Genomic DNA, 23,114 nt, shown 5'->3' with positions numbered 1-23,114 from the left:
CCCAAGGGTGATGTTAATAGATAGTGTATAAAACTAATCAAGAAATAACAATATAAACATGCTATTTAGAAATATAAGGGCACATATCTAAAAGAATCGGCTAAGTGAGTATAAAGCCCTTAAAGAGCTGGAAATGGTAAGCAAATGGGAAGAGAAAACTACTGTTTTTCATTAAAAAGTCTTGTAGAAATATTTAACTACAAAAATTAAATGTTTTAAAGAAGCTCAATTTACAGGGGAAAAAAGAGATTGAGTTGTCTCTAGCAAATGGATCAAAACTTTTCCAACTGCTTCCTAGAGAGCTCCAGTGGCCATCCCTCAGATAAGTGTCACTGGACACTTGTTAAAAATGGCAAGGAAGACTTCATTCAAGACTACTGTAATAGAGGTCAAAACTATTGTAATAGGGGATGGAAATTGAACTCAGCTCTACCAAAACAAAAGGTAGGAGGGTTTTTAAATGCAAGAGTGAGCTGACTGAAAAGTATTAGAGGATGTTAGTAGGGAGGTTGATCAATATGATGAGGCCATCCATGTTTGCTGATTGACTCTATGGAAGTTAGGCTCCTACTGGCCCACAGAGACTGGGAGCCAGGAGTCCTATCTTTTTCTGATGATTACATGTCAAAGGGGGAGCCTCCAGGTCTTGAAAAGACATGCCTGGTTATAAAAGATATACAACCCAAAGGGGCACAGAAAGAATTTACAGGCACAAGGTTTCTAAAGTAAATGCTGTAAGAAAAAGGAGGTCAGGGCCCATAATCAGAATGGAGTCTGTCAAAAGTGCAGTCAAGCTGATGGGAATGTTAAGGCTTTCTTAGTAACAACTCAATCATAGTCTTTAAAAATTGAACTCTTTCTCCTCTAAATATACTCTTCTCTCTGCACCCTGCCTCTGTCACATCACCATTACATAAATCCTGTCAATCACATTGCCAACCTTGATATCATCTTCCATTCCTACTATAGCCAGTATTGCAAAATCTAGCTTTTGGCATCTTTTTACTCCATCCCTTCTATTTTCTCAGTGGTACTGCTGATACTCAAGCCCGCTCACTTGCTCTATTGCAGTCACCTTATTTTTTTTAAGAACTTTTAGCTGTTCTTTACACTTCTAATTCCTCCCTAATTCATCTACCTTGGGGCAAATAGATTTACACTACTAAAACATCCGAGGCCCCAGACTTGGGAATCAAACAGAACTAGGTTCACATCCTACTAGAGACCTAGTCCCAAAACTTACTACCTGCATAAAATTTGGAAAGGTCGTTATAAAATTTATAAAATGGGTAAAATAATGTCTATTCCTTAAAATTATTGTGAGATTTAAATAAACACAATATCTCAGTACTTTTTTAAGTGATTTATATTGAATCTATGGTCACCTCAACTATCGAGGATACTTCTTGTGAACAACTTTGAGGACTTTTTCACCAGGAGTGTACTTATGTAACCGGTATGTTAATCTAAAGGCATTCTTCCTGCATACCTTTCCCGATGCTCATTTATGTCATTGTTAGTGACACCAGCTATAATAAGTGCATCTTTCTAAATGGCATTTACTGGAATCATTGAGTTAAATTCATATTATACACAGGTATTGTAGAATTTTTTAAAACAATACAGTTTATACTGCAATGTGAAAACAATAGTTTGAGGCTACTAGCTGGCTCTGATGAATAATGTGACTGTTTTTATATCAACATCCTTTCTAACCATCTGCTAAGTACAATACAGCTAGCAATTAGCTAGCAATTAAGCCAGTATGTCAAAAAACTTAATTGCCAACTCAACCAATTTTCAAAGTTATATTAATGATAATAGCTCTACAGCAAAGTGAATTTAATAAAAACACTTTGAACATAAATCACAACAATTCTAACTTGCCTTCTAAATCATATATACATGATGAAATAGAAATGAGAGGTACAGAAAAAAATATTTGAATATGAGGATTAAAATTTTATATCAAATTCTTTCCTTTTAGGGCTTTTTAAAGCCTGAGGCATTTTCCTTTAAACAGAAGTATTTACCTGTCACTTGCACTTCGTTTCCTTTGATAGCCATTGTTTAGTTTGAACATGTGCTTTTAACTAAGCAAATTTCTTCATTCTTGAATTTAAAATTGTCTGGTTCTTCCCTCCTACACGTTGGTGGGAATGTAAGTTGGTGCAGCCACTGTGGAAAACAGTATGGAAGTTCTTCAGAAAACTAAAAATAGAATTACCATATTATCCAGCAATCCCACTCCTGGGCATACATCAGACAAAACTATATTTCAGAGAGATATATGTACTGCTATGTTCATAGCAGCACTATTCGCAATAGCCAAGACATGGAAACAACATAAATGTCAATCAACAGATGAATGGATAAAGAAGATGTGGTACATATATACAATGGAATACTACTCAGCCATTAAAAAGAATGAAATAATGCCATTTACAGCAACATGGATGCAACTAGAGATTCTCATACTAAGTGAAGTCAGAAAGAGAAAGATAAATACCATATGATATCACTTATACATGGAATCTAAAATATGACACAAACGAACCTATCTAGGAAATGGAAACAGAACCATGGACATAGAGAACAGACTGGTGGTTGCCAAGGGGGTGGGGGTTGGGGAAGGGATGGAGTGGGAGGCTGGAGTTAGCAGATGTAGGCTTTTATATATAGGATGGATAACACAAGGTCCTACAGAGAACTATGCTCAATATCCTATGATAAACCATAACGAAAAAGAATAGTTACAAATAGAATGTATATATAATTGAATAATTTTGCTGCACAGAAGTAATTAACACAACATTGTAAACCAACTATATTTCAGTAAAAATAATTTTTAATTTAAAATAATTAAAACCTCAAAAAAAATTGTCTGGTTCCTGAAGAGATTCAAAACACTCCCCTGGGGCTTCCCTGGAGGCTCAGTGGTTGAGAGTCCGCCTGCCGATGCAGGGGACATGGGTTCGTGCCCCGGTCTGGGAGGATCTCACATGCCGCGGAGCGGCTAGACCCCTGAGCCATGGCCACTGGGCCTGCACGTCCCTAGCCTGTGCTCCGCAGCGAGAGAGGCCACAATTGTGAGAGACCCCGCGTACCGCAAAAAAAAAAAATCTAAAATTAACGCACTTTTCTCACAAAAGAAATGTTGTGGTTGCCCCTCACTCTGACTTAAAAAGTCAACAAAGACTCAAAATAATGCCACTGTTCAAAGGCAGTCCTCCTCCTGCAAGCACCTGAAGACTTCATAGTTTATTTTTCTCCTGGAGACTTGTCAGTTATAAACATGAACAATTTTCCTTTCAGAAATTCTCATACCTCACGATTGATTTTGCCTTAGTGGTGTGGGGCTCTTGTGTAGAATGTTTCAAGGAGGTTTCTTTTAGTTTCTTTGAATTTGTATTTTTGCTACCATGGTGCCAAATTCAAAAATCACTGTGACTCTATGAAAAGAATTTGATACCCAGACATTTATTTTTGTTTTTTTAGTTCCACAAAAATTCATGAATATATTCAACAAATATTTAATTTACATGTAAGCCTCTGAGCCACCAGGGATACAAAAACGTATAAAAAGTTTTCTGCCCCAAAGAAGCTTCAGTAGTAGAGACACAAATGCATGCGTGCGTGTGCATGCACACACGCACTCACAATAAAAAGTAAAAGTGAGAAGTAGAAAAAGAATTATGCAGATAAAGAGACTGTTATGAAGTTAAGAATAAACTAAAAAACTAACAACTACTAATAAACTACTCATTTCTAATAGAAGTAGAATTAGATAATTATTCATAAAAATAGAACAAGTTGCTTTGTTTCTTTCTATTTCAACAAGATAATAACTGGATCAAAACTGCTTGGTAAACTGTGAACCAACAGTTTTTATAAACAAGATATGCTTTCATGTGTGATTTTTTTTTCATGAAACCTATCACTGCTTAGTGATTATAACATTTCCCATTGAGATAATGACAAAAATCTATGGTGGCCACATTACTAAAGCACAGACTGAGTGTATTTCTGTTAAACTCCTTTGAATCAATTGCCATTATAATTAAGCTTTTTTTCTCAACCCAGATAATGTCTTCCATGCAGCTAGCTTTCTAATTAATGAATGGATGAATGAGGATGTTATAGGATGTTTTTGCAATGAACTATATTAATACACAACTGCCTTTGAAATAGGTCATCAGAGGAATTACAGGTATGTTGTATATTAATACACAAAACAGAGTAACTTAAAACACTATGTCTGGGCTTCCCTGGTGGCGCAGTGGTTGAGAGTCCGCCTGCTGATGCAGGGGACACGGGTTTGTGCCCCTGTCCGGGAAGATCCCACATGCTGCGGGGCGGCTGGGCCCGTGAGCCATGGCCGCTGGGCCTGCGCGTCTGGAGCCTGTGCTCTGCGGCGGGAGAGGCTGGAGCGGTGAGGGGCCCGCGTACCACAAAAAAAACACTATGTCTGTCTAAACAGAAATTAAGGGACCACATCAAAGCCAAAATTGTCTTTGTAATATATGATTCTTAATGATCAGTAGTGATGAATTATTTTGATATGGACAACTTATCTATAGCAATCAAGTAATCAATATAGATTCAACTCAAGAACTATTTAGAACCTCTTAAGAGAACATGTTTTTGTGCCCTTTATAGTTTAAAAAATGCATTCACCTCTTTTTCCTCATTTGAGCATACTGTAGCCTTCTGAAAGATATCATCTTTATGCTCATCTTTTAGAAAAGAAAATTACAGTTAATAGAACTAGTAATTAGCAAAAGTGTGGATCTCAAATCTTATATTCTCTCTAATACCTTATCTCTTCTCTGTATAAGGCATTCAATGAAGGGTACAGAGAACATCAAAATATTTCTTGATAACTGACTAGTATTGCACTTTTCACTTTATAAAAGATTGATATCTTTATTATCCCCTTAGAGTGTGATAATGACCTTTTGAGGCAATAGCTCAAGTTTCAAGAAAGCTTAAACACTAATGAGAAAAGGAGAAGACAACAACAGAACTATCTGATACACATTTTGGTTGATGAAAAGAGGAGGGATTGTATTTAACTAAGAAGATCAAGAAAGTCAACTTGGATTCCAAAGATAACTGAATCAAATTGTTACACAAAGCCAAATGAGGACTATACAACTCCGAGATCTGGTCCTACATATATTCTCTGAAAACCCATTACACCTTTTGGACCAGAGATTTTCTAGAGAAAAAAAAAAAAAAGAAACAATATAACTTTCAACATCAAAAAGTGACGGTTCTTAGAGAACATATATTTCTGAAGTCATTAGAGAAGAAATAGGTATGCCAGACCAAATGAATTTCCAATATAAAGTGAATTTTAACCAGAAGCCCATTTGTGTGTTATAACAAAAGAATAAACACAATGACTTAAAATTGAGAAAGTTTGACTTTAGGAAAAGTTGTAATATTAGGGACATGTTTTATAGAATAATAATTATCCAATCCCAGACCTTCATTCCTTTTTCTTTCTTAAAATACCAACACCAGGACTTGAGAGTCAGGGCATTTGAACCACCAACATAGTGACCCAGAGCGGCTAGAAGTGAGGGGGTCACGTGATAAGTACAAAAACCTCTTTTAGGAGAAAGAGTGGAAGATCACACTACAGTAGCCAAATCCATGTGTCTTCCAGGATCAGCGATACAGAGGCAACAAGGTGGAGCATAAGGCATGATTAATATCAGAGGATTCCAAACTTTTCAGTGCTCTCACTAGTCTGCCCATCACAGCTTTTTTTTTTAATTAAAATATAGTTGATTTACAATATTGTGTTAGTTTCAGGTGTACAGCAAAGAACAGAAAAAAACTGGTCTGGAACTGAACCCTGAACCCGCAATATCTCCTTGGAGTTATGCCTGTATTTATATAAGTAACTATTACTACAATTTTAAACAATTTATAGGAGAGGATATCTTCTTACTTATACATAATGTTTATCCATTTATTGATTTACATATTAGTTATGTTTGAAAAGATTTGTGCTGAGTCAAAATGTATATAACAATGCTTATTTTCCTTTTAACTCACATTACAAAAACTACCAAGAATGAATACCCCAAAATATTTTGTCTCTGTAAACTTTCCTTATTGCTGTAAAATATAAATAAATAAACTCAAAGTGCAACATCTTTTAAAACTCGAATAATGGGATAATCATCTGATAAAATAATAATAATCAAAATGAGTGTGAAAAGCACATAGCTTTTGACATAGTCATGTACACATGGCAATAAGAGAAGGAGGTACATAAGATAATCTCATTTATTCAATACCCAGTGCTTCTTGGTATTTTCACAAGAGAAGAAAACCAACCACTAGGGGAAATAATTATTATGTTGTCAGCATAATTCCCATTTGGGCACATTTCTGTGAACGAATGCACACACCCTGGCATTAGAGGGAATTCCATTAATGTAGAATGTAGCTTCATTTGTTGAGCACTTACTATTTGCAAATCACTAAACTAAACACTTTGATTTACTACTCCAGGCCCTGAAAGTTAAAATCTCTCTATCCTGATTGCGTGGATGAGAAAACTGAGGCACAAGGAGGGTTTATCATTTCAGCGTCACAAAGCTTGTAAATGATGAAGCTCGACATTGAACACGGGCTCTCTTCCACCAGAATTTTATTCTTAACCCTTGTGGTTAACCACATCTACCAACAGAATTTAGAGTAAAATATCAAAGGATTGTTCACATGAACATGTTGTTGACGGCCAACATATCTGCTTTTGTACTTTTTTCCTCAGTGTTTTTGTCTTCTTCACTTAAGTTTGAACTTGTCAGTGAGAGCATTCTTCATCCTCCTTCCTTGAGTGAACACATTCTACGTTTTATCTGATTTTCTTTTTTTTTTTTTTTTTTGCTGTATTTTCTCCTTAGAGAGGACATCCTTATCAGAAAGAACTATATATAACCAGAAAGATCAATCTGTTTATGTAAATCTTTGTTTCCTTATATACAAGTACCATCGGCATTCCCCAATTTTTTTGCTAATTCTGTTAAAAAATAATATGCTTACATGTAAATACACAGAGATATGAACATAAGTTACATGACTGAATAAATTCAACCTTAACATAATTTACTTTATCTTCCTCACACAATAGTACAGAGTTTACCCATTCATAGACTGTTTTTTCATGGTTTATCCAAATGGCTCATGAGCAACCCAAAGTAGTAGTCATTTGCTTTTTCCCCCCTCCACCAGAAGCTCAGAAGAAGAAATTGGAAGAGAGTATAGAGCTGATCCAAGATGAATGTGTGTCAGAGAATGCAGATCACTCTACAGAGGAGCCTGCTGAAGGAGGGCCAGATGCCGATGGAGAAGAGATGACTGATGGGATAGAGGAGGACTTCGATGAAGATGGGGGTCATGAGCTGGTAGGAACTAAACATTTGGTGTCCACACCCTTTGGTAATAGTACCAGCATGTCAGCGACTCATTCATTCTAAAATATAGATTAATTATTGGGGGCTTATTTCTTTCTTACATGCACATATTTAAGGCAAACTCAGGCAGTGCTTTGCACATAATAAGTGCTCAATATATTTTTGCTAATTTAAAATATGAGGGAATAAATGAATGAACAGGAATATTATATATGAGATTAGGTATATTTACAGCCTCATATGAAAGATTCTCTTTCTCAAATACTTCATCATGAAAGGAATCTTGTGTTTGTGCAGTTACACATGAACTGTACGTGGGTATAATATCCTGGTAACAAAACAACAATTTACTGGACAATACATGGTTCCCCTCTTATTTAGTAGTGTCACTCACTGATGATAATTATATTAGTTATAAGGCCAACAGCCCTTTTTACACTCTGCTCACTACGATGATCCTTCGGTGTATAGCCAGTTTATCATCTTCAGTGCCTGTGCTGCTTGATAACCAGTTTTTATGAGTTGCGGATTTGACTGAGACTTGATTCTTTACATGTTTTGTTTTCCCCAATGTTGTAATCATTATACTGGTCATTTCCAGATGTTCTTTCCTGTATAAACACACCAGGGACTTGGTAAATATATGCTGATGAGAATGCTACTCCTCATATTTTATCAGCCATGAAATTAAATATACTATCTTAAAGGGACTGACTAATAAGAATAAGGCAAATGTGTGTGTATGTGTGTGTGTGTTGCCAGCTCTCAAGTATCTATGGACTGATTGCATTAAACTTGACTTATCCTAGGTAATATCAGATTCCAATTTGTTTTATTACCTACTGTTATTTAACTGATTTTGTCGTGGTTGTTATTTTGGCATGGTAACTAACCTATCCCTAGTTTCATTTATGGAATTCTATATTGATTTTTAACATTCCAGCTGTTTAAATTACATGGTACCTTTATTTAAACTTTTCAGATATGAGCCTTTAACAACCACCCTTATTTTTACAAAAGTCTGTATCAGTTTGAAGGACTTGAGTACCTATTTTTAGATCTAGAGTCTGTTGAGCAGGGACTAGAATGAAAGACTAACAAGTTTCTCAGCTTCTCCTTAGGCAGGACTTTAATCCAACAACATAAGTTCCCCAAGCCATTCTAATCAGACTTTTGCTGTCACCGTCTCATTGTGACTGCTTTTGTTGAGATCTCTGGAGGCCTCCATGTTGCCATTACCAATGGTTGCCTCTCCGTTCTTATTTTAATTAACCTGTCAGCAGAATTTGGCTGAAAACTGCTTAGGAGAATTTCTCAGAATACTAGTTGTTCATTCTCATTCACCCGTGCTAGAAACTTTCCCTCCATATTCCCACTAAATAATGGAATAGCCCAGGACTTTGTCATGGGCCACCTTCTCTTTATACACACTTTCACAAGGTAACTTCATCAAATACCAGAGCTTTGAGTATTATTTATAGGCCAAAGATTCCTAAATCTATATTTCTACTTTTCATCTCTTCCTGGAATTCTAATCTCAAGTAGATGCCTCTCTCCTCATAAATGTTCAATAAACAATTGAAACCTAACATGCCAGAAACATTCTTGATTATTTCCAGCCATCTTATTACTTTCCAGCCTTCCTCTTTCTGGTAAACAGCATCATTATCCACACAGTTGTTAAAAACCAAAAAGACGACGATTACCTTTGATTCGCTCCACCTTCCCCCATACATTCTACCTCCAAATCATAGCCCAAAGCTAGTTACATCTCCACTACAGCTAAACTGACTTTTTTGCTTCAGCCCATTCAATCCATTCTGCACATAAAGGGATAAAAATCTTTTTAAACTGTATACCAGATAATGCTACTCCCTTGCTTAAAACCCTACAGTGCTTTTATCACACTTAGAATCAAAATCCCTAAGTGCATGAATTTAAATTGAAATTGGGTGGAAGATGCCAGGAGAGAGAGAGAGAGAACTTGCTGAGGAGAAAGAAAGTCCCCAGTGATGACGGGAAAGGGATTTAGGACACAGTTGTATGTATAGGCTGACCTTCGACGTGAAGAGGGACACTCTTTCATTGCAACAAACTGTAGTAAGCCTGAGGATTTGGTGGCAGGTGCTTGAGGGAATTCAAGCATGAACTGTAAGTCAGAGGGTGATAATCTCTGGAGAGTGAGGAGAGATTGGCATTGTCACATATTTAAGGAGAAAGGTGAAGATTTGAAGAAGCGAGTATGGAAAACATAGAACATCACTAATTTGGAAAACATAAAGATTGACGGTTAGTGTCCACAGCCAGCTGAGGCTAGAGACCAAGAATTAAAGGGTAGTAGTTTGCAAACTTTAAGGTGCATCAGAATAACCTGGAGTTTGTTAATTCCCATTCCAGATGGTTAAAACACATATTGCTGTCCCATTCCAAGAGTTTCGGATTCAGTATGCTGAGTGTGTCTGGGAATTCACGTTTCTAATGGGTTCCCAAGTCATGCTGATGCAGCCAGTCTGGGGTTCTCTTTGAGAACCACTGTTGATCAGGGAAGGAGGGGAACATAGAAGGGGGCTGAGAAGGAGAAAACAGAGGCACGAAGGGAATAGAAATCCTTATACCATTAAGGACCAGAGGAAAGGAAAGGAAATGAATAAGAGAAAAGCAATTGTTGTACTCAGAGACTGAGATATTTCAGAGGAGTGACAGGTGATGAGAAAATCCATGGGAGGGGGGGATGGAAGTGGGATCATAAGAAAAGTCACTGCATATGAAGAATTCAAGGAACTGAGAGGCTCAGATGTAAGATAGCTCATCTACATGTGCATGAAATCACTCCAAATATCAGATAGAAGTACAAGGGTAAGACAGCTATGAAAAGTCAGCTGGCATGAAAGAGATAGCAAGGCCCATTTTAGTCCCAGATCTGTCACTATCCAATCCAATCGATTCACCTTAAACATAACTTCTCTGAGTCTCAACTTTCTTATCTACAAAATAGTAAGGTTAGGTCAGAAATTTCTAAAATCCATTTTGTTTGATCTTTCCTCTGAGTGAGTCTGTGTTCCAGGAACACCATGTCTGAAAGAGCAAGGGTTGAGCATGCAGCCAAGGGAACAAAACCAAACCATGGTGTTTGGTTTATGTTCTAAACACACAGAAAGTAACTGATCAGAACTATTTCTGCCTGAATGTTCTCAGGTTTTCTCCCTCAACTCCAGCATTATAATTGGGGGTTTAGCTAATTGGAGGTAAGGATACTATCTCTAGTATCTCATTTCATTTCTAAAACTTGGAAAACAATGAGTGAGGGTGAGTGTAGTACTCAGTCCCTGCAGTCTAAATGGAGACAGGGGAGTCCCTCCCAGTGATTGGCCAAGAGAAAATTCCCTGTTCTGGTGTCTACTATTTTCTCTTTTCCAGACCACATGAACAAAATCATCCTTGGTTCCTGAAAAGGAAATTAAAAACACAAATCTTCTCTTTTTGAAGAGTGGGTATGATTACAGATTCGGCAAGGATACAGTATAATTAGGCCTTTAGCACATACAGTAGCAACCAAAAGGAAGAACTGGCATCCACGTGCTCAGTCAGCTGCTCAAAGAAAATCTGAAATGAATGGGAAACAAGACTTGTATCTGAAGCAAAGGAGATCCAGCAAAATGTGATAATGGGACAGCCATAAGTGGTGGCACCCCTTGTGGAGCATGCGGGAAGCTGCTCCATATATTGCCTAGATCTAAATATCCAGTTAGTGAAATCGATTTCCATTAAGCAATCCATTCAACTAACGTTCAGGTGCCTACTGTGTGAATCAGATGCTACAAAAATTGTACAGATAACTAAAACTATTGCTCTATGTGTAAAATGAAATGTTTAAGTAAATGGTTCTTTTTCTCAAGTAGCTTAGTGCCTTAGAGAAGACTGATTTCCTCATGTATTTGGACTTCATAATTTATAAGAAGCAAACCAGGGCTAGAAATCTGTGATTCTATAATAATCTATGCCTATATATTTCATTAGTGCCTATCAATTAAGACTTGAATATATTTAAAATTGAACTCTATATTGATGCATTATACATACACTATTAAACTGTTACCATACTCATTTCTGAATAAATCTATTAGCAAATATTTATTGATTGACCACTAATGAGATTTTTGCTATGGGAATAAAGAAGGAAATCATATTTCTTCCACCAAAAAGGCTATCAAGAACTCAACTTGTTTCAAAATGGCAGAGTAGAAGGACGTGCTCTCACTTCTTCTTGCAAAAACACCCAAATCACAACTAACTGCTGAACAATCATTGACAGGAAGACACTGGAACTCACCAAAAATGATATCCCACATCCAAAGACAAAGGACAAGCCACAATGAGATGGTAGGAGGGGCACAATCACAATAAAATCAAATCCCATAACTGCTGGGTAGGTGACTCACAAACTGGAGAACACTTACACCACAGAAGTCCACCAACTGGAGTGAATGTTCTGAGCCCCACGTCAGGCTTTGGAACATGGGGGTTTGGCAACAGGAGGAGGAATTCCTAGAGAATCAGACTCTGAAGGCTACCAGGATTTGATTACAGGACTTTAACAGGAATGTGGGAAACAGAGACTCCACTCTTGGAGGGCACACACAAAGTAGTATGTGATTGGGACCCAAGGGAAAGAGCAGTGACCCCATAGGAAACTGCAGCAGACCTACCTGCAAGGGTTGGTGAGTCTCCTGCAGAGGTGGGGGCTGGCTTTGTCTCACCGTGAGGACAAGGACACTGGCAGCAGAAGTACTGGGAAGTGCCCTTGGAGTGAGCCCACCCAGAGTCCACCATTAGCCCCTGTAGGCTCCAGTGTTGGATTGTCTCAGGCCAAACAACGAACAGAGAGGAAACCCAGCCCCACCAATCAGCAGACAAAAGGATTAAAGTTTTACTGAGCTTTGACCAACAGAACAACAGCCAGCTGTACCCACCACCAGTCCCTCCCATCAGGAAAATTACACAAGCCTCTTAGATAGCTTCATCCACCAGAGAGCAGACAGCAGAAGCAAGATGAACTACAATCCTGCAGCTTGTGAAACAAAAACCACATTCACAGAAAGATAGACAAGATGAAAAGGCAGAGGGCTATTTATCAGATGAAAGAACAAGATAAAACCCCAGAAAAACAACCAAATGAAGTGAGATAGGCAACCTTCCAGAAAAAGAATTCAGAATAATGATAGTGAAGATGATACAGGACCTCGGAAAAAGAATGGAGGAAAAGATCGAGAAGATGAAAGAAATGTTTAACAAAGATCTAGAAGAATTAAAGAACAAGCAAACAGAGATGAACAATACAATAACAAAATGAAAAATACACTAAAAGGAATTGATAGCAGAATAACTGAGGCAGAAGAATGGATAAGTGACCTGGAAGACAAAATGGTGGAATTCACTGCTGCAGAACAGAATAAAGAAAGAAAGAATGAAAAGAAATGAAGACAGCCTAAGAGACCTCTGGGACAACATTAAACACAACAACATTCACATTATAGGGGTCCCAGAAAGAGAAGAGAGAGAGAAAGGACCAGAGAAAATATTTGAAGAGATTATAATTGAAAATTTCCCTAACATGGGAAAAGAAATAGCCAACCAAGTCCAGGAAGTGCAGAGTCCCATACAGGATACCGCCAAGGAGAAGCACACTGAGACACATATTAATTAAACTGGTTAAAATTAAAGGCAAAGAAAAATTATTGAAACCAGCAAGGGAAAAATGACAAATAAAATACAATGGAACTCCGATAAGATTAACAGCTGTTTCCTCAACAGAAACTCTACAAGGCAGAAGGGAGTAGCATGATATACTTAAAGTGATGAAAGGGAGGAAACTACAACCAAGATTACTCTACCCGGCAAGGATCTCATTCAGATTCGATGGAGAAATCAAAAGCTTTACAGACAAGCAAAAGCTAAGAGAATTCAGCACCACCAAACCAGCTCTACAACAAATGCTAAAGGAACTTCTCTAAGTGGGAAACACAAGAGGAGAAAAGGACCTACAAAAACAAACCCATAACAGTTAAGAAAATGGTAATAGGAACATACATATCGATAATTACCTTAAAAGTGAATGGATTATATGCTCCAACCAAAAAACACAGGCTTGATGAATGGATACAAAAACAAGACCCATATATATGCCCTCTGCAATAGACCCACTTCAGACCTAGGGACACATACAGACTGAAAGTGAGGGGATGAAAAAAGATATTCCATGCAAATGGAAATCAAAAGAAAGCTGGAGTAGTAATACTCATATCACATAAAATAGACTTTAAAATAAAGAATGTTACATGAGACAAGGAAGGACACTACATAATGATCAACAGATCAATCCAAGAAGAAGATATAACAATTATAAATATATATGCACCCAACGTAGGAGCACCTCAATACATAAGGCAACTGCTAACAGCTATAAAAGAGGAAATTGACAGTAACACAATAATAGTGGGGGAATTTAACACTTCACTTACACTCCAAACAGAAAAATAATAAGGAAACACAAGCTTTAAATGACACAATAGACCACATAGATTTAATTGATATTTATAGGACATTCCATCCAAAAACAGCAGATTACATTTTCTTCTCAAGTGTGCATGGATCATTCTCCAGGATAGATCACATCATGGGGCACAAATCAAGGCTCAGTAAATTTAAGAAAATTAAAATCATATCAAGCATCTTTTCTGACCACAATGCTATGATATTAGAAATCAATTATAGGGAACAAATCATAAAAAAAAAATGGAGGCTAAACAATACATTACTAAGTAACCGAGAGATCACTGAAGAAATCAAAGAGGAAATTAAAAAATACCTAGAGACAAATGACAATAAAAACACAACAATCAAAACCTATAGGATGCAACAGAAGCAGTTTTAAGAGGGAAGTTTATAGCTATACAAGCCTACCTCAAGAAACAAGAAATATCTCAAATAAACAATCTAACCTTACACCTAAAGGAACTAGAGAAAGAAGAACAAACAAAACCCAAAGTTAGCAGAAGGAAAGAAATCATAAAGATCAGAGCAGAAATAAATGAAATAGAAACAAAGAAAACAAGAGCAAAGATCAATAAAACTAAAAGCTGGTTCTTTGAGAAGATAAACAAAACTGATAAACCATTAGCATGACTCATCACGAAAAAGAATGAGAGGACTCAAATCAATAAAATTAGAAATGAAAAAGGAGAAGTTACAACAGACACCACAGAAATACAAAGCATCCTAAGAGACTATTACAAGCAACTCTATGCCAATAAAATGGACAACTTGGAAGAAATGGACAAATTCTTAGAAAAGTATAAACATCCAAGACTGAACCAGGAAGAATTAGAAAATATGAACAGACCAATCACAAGTAATGAAATTGAAACTATGATTAAAAATCTTCAAACAAACAAAAGCCCAGAGTCAGATGGCCTCACAGGTGAATTCTATCAAATATTTAGAGAAGAGCTAACACCATCCTTCTCAAACTCTTCCAAAAAATTGCAGAGGAAGGAACACTCCCAAACTCATTCTATGAGGCCACCATCACCCTGATACCAAAACCAGACAAAGATACTACAAAAAAAAGAAAATTACAGACCAAAATCACTGATGAATATAGATGCAAAAATCCTCAACAAAATACTAGCAATCAGAAACCAACAACACATTAAAAGGATCATACACTATGATCAAGGGGGATTTATCCCAGGGATGCAAGGATTCTTCAATATATACAAATCAATCAATGTGATGCACCATATTAAAAAATTGAAGAATAAAAACTAGATGATAACCTCAATAGATGAAGAAAAATCTTTTGATAAAATTCAACACCAATTTATGATAAAACTCTCCAGAAAGTGGGCATAGAGGGAACCTAACTCAACATAATAAAGGCCATATATGACAAACCCACAACAATCATCATTCTCAATGGTGAAAAACTGAAAACATTTCCTCTAAGATCAGGAAGACAAGGATGTCCACTGTCACCACTATTATTCAACATAGTTTTGGAAGTCCTAGCCACGGCATTCAGAGAAGGAAAACAAATAAAAAGAATACAAATTGGAAGAGAAGAAGTAAAACTGTCACTGTTTGCAGATGACAAGATACTATACATAGAGAATCCTAAAGATGCCACCAGAAAACTACTAGAGCTACTCAATGAATTTGGTAAATTTGCAGGATACAAAATTAATGCACAGAAATCTCTTGCATTCCTATACACTAATGATGAAAAATCTGAAAGAGAAATTCAGGAAACACTGCCATTTACCATTGCAACAAAAAGAATAGAATACCTCAGAATAAACCTACCTAGGGAGACAAAACACCTGTATGCAGGAAACTATAGGGCACTGATGAAAGAAATTAAAGATAATACCAACAGGTGGAGAGATATACCTTGTCCTTGGATTGGAAGAATCAATGTTGTGAAAATGACTATACTACCCAAAGCAATCTACAGATTCAATGCAATCCCTTTCAAATTACCAATGGCATTTTTTACAGAACTAGAAAAAAAATCTTAAAGTTTGTATGGAGACAAAAAAGACCCTGAATAGACAAAGCAATCTTGAGGGAAAAAAAGTGGAGCTGGAGGAATCAGACTCCCTGACTTCAGACTATACTACAGACTTCACTAATCAAGACAATATGGTACTGGCACAAAAACAGAAATATAGATCAGTGGAACAAGACAAAAAGCCCAGAGATAAACCCACGCACCTATGGTCAGCTAATCTTTGACAACGGAGGCAAGGATATACAATGGAGAGAAGACAGTCTCTTCAATAAGTGGTGCTGGGAAAAATGGACAGCTACATGTAAAAGAATGAAATTAGGACACTGCCTAACACCTCACACAAAAATAAACGCAAAATGAATTAGAGACCTAAATGTAAGACCAGACACTATAAAACTCTTAGAGGAAAACATAGGACAAACACTCTTTGACATAAATCACAGCAAGAGATTTTTTTACCTCCTAGGGTAAAATGGAAATAAAAACAAAAGTAAACAAATGGGACCTAATGAAACTTAAAATGCTTTTGCAAAGCAAAGGAAACTATAAGCAAGATGAGAGACAACCCTCAAAGGGAGAAAGTATTTGCAAATGAATCAACAGACAAAGGATTAAACTCCAAAATATATAAATAACACATGCAGCTCAATATTAAAAAAAACAAACAACCCAATCCAAAAATAGGCAGCAGACTTAAATAGACATTTCTCCAAAGAAGCCATACACATGGCTAAGAAGCACATGAAAAGCTGCTCAACATCACTAATTATTAGAGAAATGCAAATCAAAATTACAATGAGGTATCACCTCACATCAGTTAGAATGGGCATCATCAGAATATCTAAAAACAACAAATGCTGGAGAGGGTGTGGAGAAAAGGGAACCCTCTTGCACTGTTGTTGGGAATGTAAATTGATACAGCCACTATGGAGAACAGTATGGAGGTTCCTTAAAGAACTAAAAATAAAATTACCATATGACCCAACAATCCCACTACTGGGCATATACCCAGAGAAAACCATAATTCAAAAAGACACATGACCCCAATGTTCATTGCAGCACCATTTACAACAACCAGGTCATGGAAGCAACCTAAATGCCCATCAACAGACAAATGGATAAAGAATATGTGGTACATATATACAATGGAATATTACACAGCCATAAAAAGGAACAGAATTGGGTCATTTTTTAGAGACGTGGATGGACCTAAAGATTGTCATACAGAGTGAAGTAAGTCCGAAAGAGAAAAACAAATATTGTATATTAACGCATATATGTGGAACCTAGAAAAATGGTACAGATGAACCAGTTTGCAGGGCAGAAATTGAGACACAGATGTAGAGAACAAACTTACAGACACCAAGGGGGGAAAGCAGCAGGGGTTGGTGGTGGTGGGATGAATTGGGAGATTGGGATTGACATGTATACACTAATGTGTATAAAATGGATGACTAATAAGAACCTGCTGTATAAAATAATTAATTATTTATTTTTTAAAAAAAGTAAATAAAAAGGAATAATTGCAAAAAAATAAAATAAAATAAAGAAAGAAGGCTATCAGTTACCTGAGGATAAAAGCTACAGACAAAACATACAAAGCCCTCTATTATGATAAGACCAATATGAAAGATGTAATTTACAAATGGGGAATCACATAAAGTATATTTAATATCCAAAATACATTAGATATTTCATATTAGGTAGGTGGTGGGTGGGTGGGTCGATGGATCAATAGATAGGCAGATAGATAAATAGATTTTTTGATAAAACTACTAAAAACTTCACAAGACATTTACCTTTCAAGCTCTTTTACTTTTTCCATATCCACCAAAATTGTAATCCCCTTTTATATAAAATAATGTAATCCACAAAGAAGTAGTCTGTGTAAAAATGGAAATTCTATAGAAAAGTGAGTGCTTAATGCTCTGCTAATTCAAAAGGGTGAATGAACTCTCCCCAGGTGTATGGGGAAAGATGAATGAGAAAGGTGACTCTGTACACCTGAGGATATCATGAGCTGTCAGCTACGTTCAGGAGCCTTTGAGAGGCTAGTCAGTGCTTTCCAAAGCAAAGTTTTTGGTGCACTCACATCCAAAGACCCTAAGGTGCTTGCTAAAAATGCTGATATTGACTATCTGGGGAAGAGCTCAGGAATTTGTAGTTTTACCAGGCTGAGGTTTGAAACTATAGAGCTACGTCAATTCCCAAAGGAAACTATAGACAGACCTAGCATTTAAATGCATTAGAGAATTTGAGTTGTTTTGAATTCTACTTGTAATTACTTTTGCTGACTACATGCAATCAAATCAGGCAAATCTAGTAAGAATCCACAGTGGAATTACCTAGCTGGATTGTGTAATAGTTGGGCATGAAATCTCATTACTACATTGTAATATATCTTTCAGCGTTTAACAAAACATTCAACTAAGCAGTGAGTCACCTGGGCTTAACAAACTCTTGAATTGCTATGCACATTGGGGAAGGTCTGAACCACAAATCCAATGCTATAGTTGAAGAGAACTCAAAGCAGGCTTTCTGATACACCACTGAAAATCTTGAATGTGTAAAGCATTCTGATCAATATTCTTGGCCTTCATGAGCTAGACTGAAAATGTTTCCTTCTCTTTGAAGCTTTTTGTTTCTTTCCTAATGAAATCCTTCACCTGGATGCTCCCCCATATCAACTGTGCTTTGATCTCTTTTTAATATCACCATATGGACTAAACTAGCTAGAGGACAAAAAAGAACTTGGGAGACACATTCCCAACGGTAGTGCCAACTGAATTGGTTAGAGGTATATATCACAAGGGAGCAAGAAAGTGTTTACTTAACCTGTTTGATTTGGGTCTGTATTCAAAACCTTCATCTTGAACTCTGTCAATCCATCATATGCTATCTTCCCTATCCTCCTGAAAACAGATACTAAGGACATAAAGAAAGCCTCCATTCATAATTTAAATGGAGTTAGGGATAGAATGAACAATCATTGTGCATGTGTCCTTCAAGTGACCTGGCCTGGGTGACATGCTTTTGAGGCAAAAATGGCCAAGGCCATGACAGCTAAGTGGCCAGCTCTTCTCAACAGAAATAGGATATGGCTAAGACTTTGAGGCAAAGGGTGTGATTGGCTGACATAGCTGCCCTGGCTTCCCACCTTGGAATCCAGCCTCTTTGGGAGCTCTGATCCTTCTATAATAAATGTTCGTCAGAGTGAATTTCAGACTATTTCTTTTGGCATCTCCCATGATTTCAATCATTTTTATTTTTGCTAAAGAACTCTGCTTAGCTCATTAGGGTGAACTTTATTTTCCTCAGGAGGCTAAATGGCTTAGTTGTTAAAAACATGAACTCTGTCTGCAGTCAGTTAAATTTGAATTTCTGACAGAAGCAGTTCAAATCTCCATGACTTTGTGCAAGCTAGTTATCTATGTCTTTCATCAGTAAAAAGGGATTGATGATAATATATGCCTGATCTGGGATTGTTGTGAAAAGTAAATGAGGTAATATCCAAGAAGCACACGCCTAGCACAAAGTAGACAGTTAAAATTTGCTAAGTGTTTGTGGTTTGTTCTTTAAATTCATTCGTTTAATTTTGCTAACCCTAATGCTTCCATGCCTATGTAGGTATAAATTAGGTCATAGTTAAATTAAAGTCTAACAGCATCATAGGAACTCTTGCATAGTTGCAGTACCTGGCCACCCCCTGTCTCTCCCAGTTGTTTCTGGGAGGTTCCAGGAAGTGTCTCAGCTGTGTGCAGGATCATGTCTGATTATGTGCTCCAGCTGCCTGCCCACCACCTGCTCTCCCCTTGAGGGTACAGTTTTGCCGCAGCCTTTGCTTCTGCCTTTTGTGACAGAACATTGCTCTATGCCAGTAGGGCTGCCTCTTCTGCACCTAAAGATGCAATATCCACAAGGTTCACCTGGAACAGGTTCCTTTCATCTCTCAATGTGAAGCCACACCAGGTTCCAAACTAAAACTTGAAGAATGATTCCCCTCTCTCTAGCTCTAAGTTAGAAGTTGTCATCCAGAGCTTGCATCCTGAACCCACAAAATCCTTGAAGCCCAACAGCTCAAGAAAAGCAGCCTCTTTAGCTGTTGCCTGATATTTGCAACCCCTCCCTGCTTCCACCCTTGTCCCTCTCACATTGCTCTCCAAGAGGCAACCAATTTTGTCCTGTTAAAACTTAAGCCAGGTCATTCCATTTTAAATTCACCAATAGCTGCCCACCTCACTCAAAGTAGAAACATATGTCCTTACAGTGATCTCCAAAGGCCTGTGTTATCTGGTCCCTGTCCGCTCTCTGATGTGGCTCTGAGTTCTCTCTCACTCAGCCCACGACAGCTACACTGGCCTCCAGACACACACCATTCAGCTCCTGCCTCAGAACCTTGGCATTTGATGCAGCCCTGAATGTGGAGATCAGGAAAGTGGAGTCCAAATCATAAAGGGTCTTGATGCTGTGCTAGATGCTTGAAATTTATCCCATAAATTTCAAGTAAGTAAATCAGGAATTGCCTGTACATAACAGAGGATTGGGATGCAGTGTAACCTAGTGGTCTTATGCAAATTTTTCTGGAGTGAGATAGAAGTAGAGTTTCCAGATCTGGCAAATAAAAACACAAGACACCAGTTAAATTTGATTTTCAGATAAAAAATGAATTAATTTCTAATATAATCAACTCCCTAATATTCCATGGGACATACTTCTAACAATATATATATATATTTATTTATTTATTTATTTATCATTTATCTGAAATTCAAATTCAGCTGAACTTCCTGTCATTGACCTGGCAACACTCCATAGAAATAGTTTTGACTACTGGCCTTCAATACATTATTTAACTTTTTTCAGCCTCTGTATTGTTATCCATGATATTGGAATAATAACGCCCCCTCATAGAGCTCTAGTAAGAATTAAATGAGATAATTCATGAACTGCACTTAACAAAGTCTCTAACACAACTTAAGAAGCAAATTGCAACTATTGTTAACCTTATTGAGATTATCATTATCATCTCATTTTGCAAGTGAAGCTTTCAATAAAACATTACAAAATTTCTAGGAACATAATCTTTCATATGGAACTTTGTCTTTAAAGTCTCTAGAGAGTCAGATTGGTTTAAAAGCACTTCTTATTTGACAAGAAAGCCTTCAGGAAACAAATATAATATTCTGAGAAGAATCATACTTTGCTTTCATCTTGTTAAAATTTTCTTTGATTTTATACATGCTGGCTTATTCAATTCAAAAGGATGCCTTTTCAAGTGCTTTTATGAATTTTTTAATAAAGATAATACTAACAGTAGCCTGTGGTGATATATGGCTTTTATTTTAGTTTTTGCTATAGATTTGCTCTGCAGCTCATGTGATCTGGCTCCCGGTTTTTATTTTTCTTAACAACAATTTTATTGGAGTATAATTGCTTAACAATGGTGTGATAGTTTCTGCATTATAACAAACTGAATCAGCTATACATATACCTATATCCCCATATCTCCTCTCACTTGCGTCTCCCTCCCACCCTCCCTAACCCACCCCTCTAGGTGGTCACAAAGCACGGAGCTGATCTCCCTGTGCTGTGCGGCTGCTTCCCACTAGCTTTCTATTTTACACTTGGTAGTATATATTAGTCCCTGCCACTCTCTCACTTCATCCCAACTTACCCTTCCCCCTTCCCATGTCCTCAAGTCCAATCTCTACATCTCCTTCTTTATTCCTGTCCTGCCCCTAGGTTCTTCATAATCTTTTTTTTTCTTTAGATTCCATATGTATGTGTTAGCATACAGTATTTGTTTATCTCATTCTGACTTACTTCACTCTGTATGACAGACACTAGGTCCATCCAACTCACTACAAATAACTCAATTTCATATCTTTTTATGGCTGAGTAATATTCCATTGTAAATATGTGCCACATCTTCTTTATCCATTCAACTGTTGATGGACACTTAAGTTGCTTCCATTTCCTGGCTATTGTAAATAGAGCTGCAATGAACATTTTGGTACATGGCTCTTTTTGATTTATGGTTTTCTCAGGGTATATGCCCAGAAGTGAGATTGCTGGGTCGTATGGTAGTTCTATTCTTAGTATTTTAGGGAACCTCCATACTGTTCTTCATAGTGGCTCTATCAGTATACATACCCACCAACACTGTAAGAAGGTTCCCTTTTCTCCACACCCTCTCCAGCATTTATTTTTTGTAGATTTTTTGATGATGGCCATTCTGACTGGTGTGAGGTAATACCTCATTATAGTTTTGATTTGCATTCCTCTAATGATTAGTGATGTTCAACATTCTTTCATGTGTTTGTTGGCAATCTGCATATCTTCCTTGGAGAAATGTCTATTTAGGTCTTCTGCCCATTTTTGGATTGGGTTGTTTGTTTTTTAGATATTGAGCTGCATGAGCTGCTTGTAAATTTTGGAGATTAATCCTTTGTCAGTTGCTTCATTTGCAAATATTTTCTCCCATTCTGAGGGTTGTCTTTTCATCTTGTTTATGGTTTCCTTTGCTGTGCAAAAGCTTTGAAGTTTCATTAGGTCCCATTTGTTTTTCTCTAGGAGGTGGGTCAAAAAGGATCTTGCTGTGATTTATGTCATAGAGTGTTCTGCCTATGTTTTCCTCTAAGAGTTTGATGGTGTCTGGCCTTACATTTAGGTCTTTAATCCATTCTGAGTTTATATCTGTGTATGGTGTTAGGGAGTGTTCTAATTTCATTCTTTTACATGTAGCTGTCCAGTTATCCCAGCACCACCTATTGAAGAGGCTGCCTTTTCTCCATTGTGTATTCTTGCCTCCTTTATCAAAAATAAGGTGACCATATGTGCATGGGTTTATCTCTGGGCTTTCTGTCTTGTTCCATTGATCTACATTTCTGAGCAACATTTCTTTTTTTGCGCCAGTACCATACTGTTTTGATTACTGTAGCATTTTTTTTTCTCATATGCGCAGGCCTCTCACTGCTGTGGCCTCTCCCATTGTGGAGCACAGGCTCCGGACACGCAGGCTCAGAAACCATGGCTCACGGGCCCAGCCGCTCCACAGCACGTGGGATCCTCCCAGACCGGGGCATGAACCTGCGTCTTCTGCATCGGCA

The 23,114-nt window shown here is 37.3% G+C and overlaps 1 protein-coding gene across 1 annotated transcript in view; it reads left to right on the top strand.

The window, feature by feature from the left end:
- Nucleotides 1-23,114, top strand: part of RALYL (RALY RNA binding protein like) — a gene marked incomplete at its 5' end in the record, with an annotated part of 503,194 nt that overhangs the window by 441,330 nt on the left and 38,750 nt on the right. Inside the window, one exon of the mRNA XM_079901763.1 lies at nt 7,255-7,427. Within this exon, the coding sequence (XP_079757889.1) occupies nt 7,255-7,427 (173 nt within the window). The remainder of the gene's footprint in view (nt 1-7,254; nt 7,428-23,114) is intronic.

Source organism: Stenella coeruleoalba (genome assembly GCF_951394435.1).
Source record: "Stenella coeruleoalba genome assembly, chromosome: 17".
Taxonomy (NCBI): Eukaryota; Metazoa; Chordata; class Mammalia; order Artiodactyla; family Delphinidae; genus Stenella; species Stenella coeruleoalba.
The sequence above is the reverse complement of the archived record's forward strand: the minus strand, read 5'-3'. Positions and strand labels throughout refer to the sequence as shown.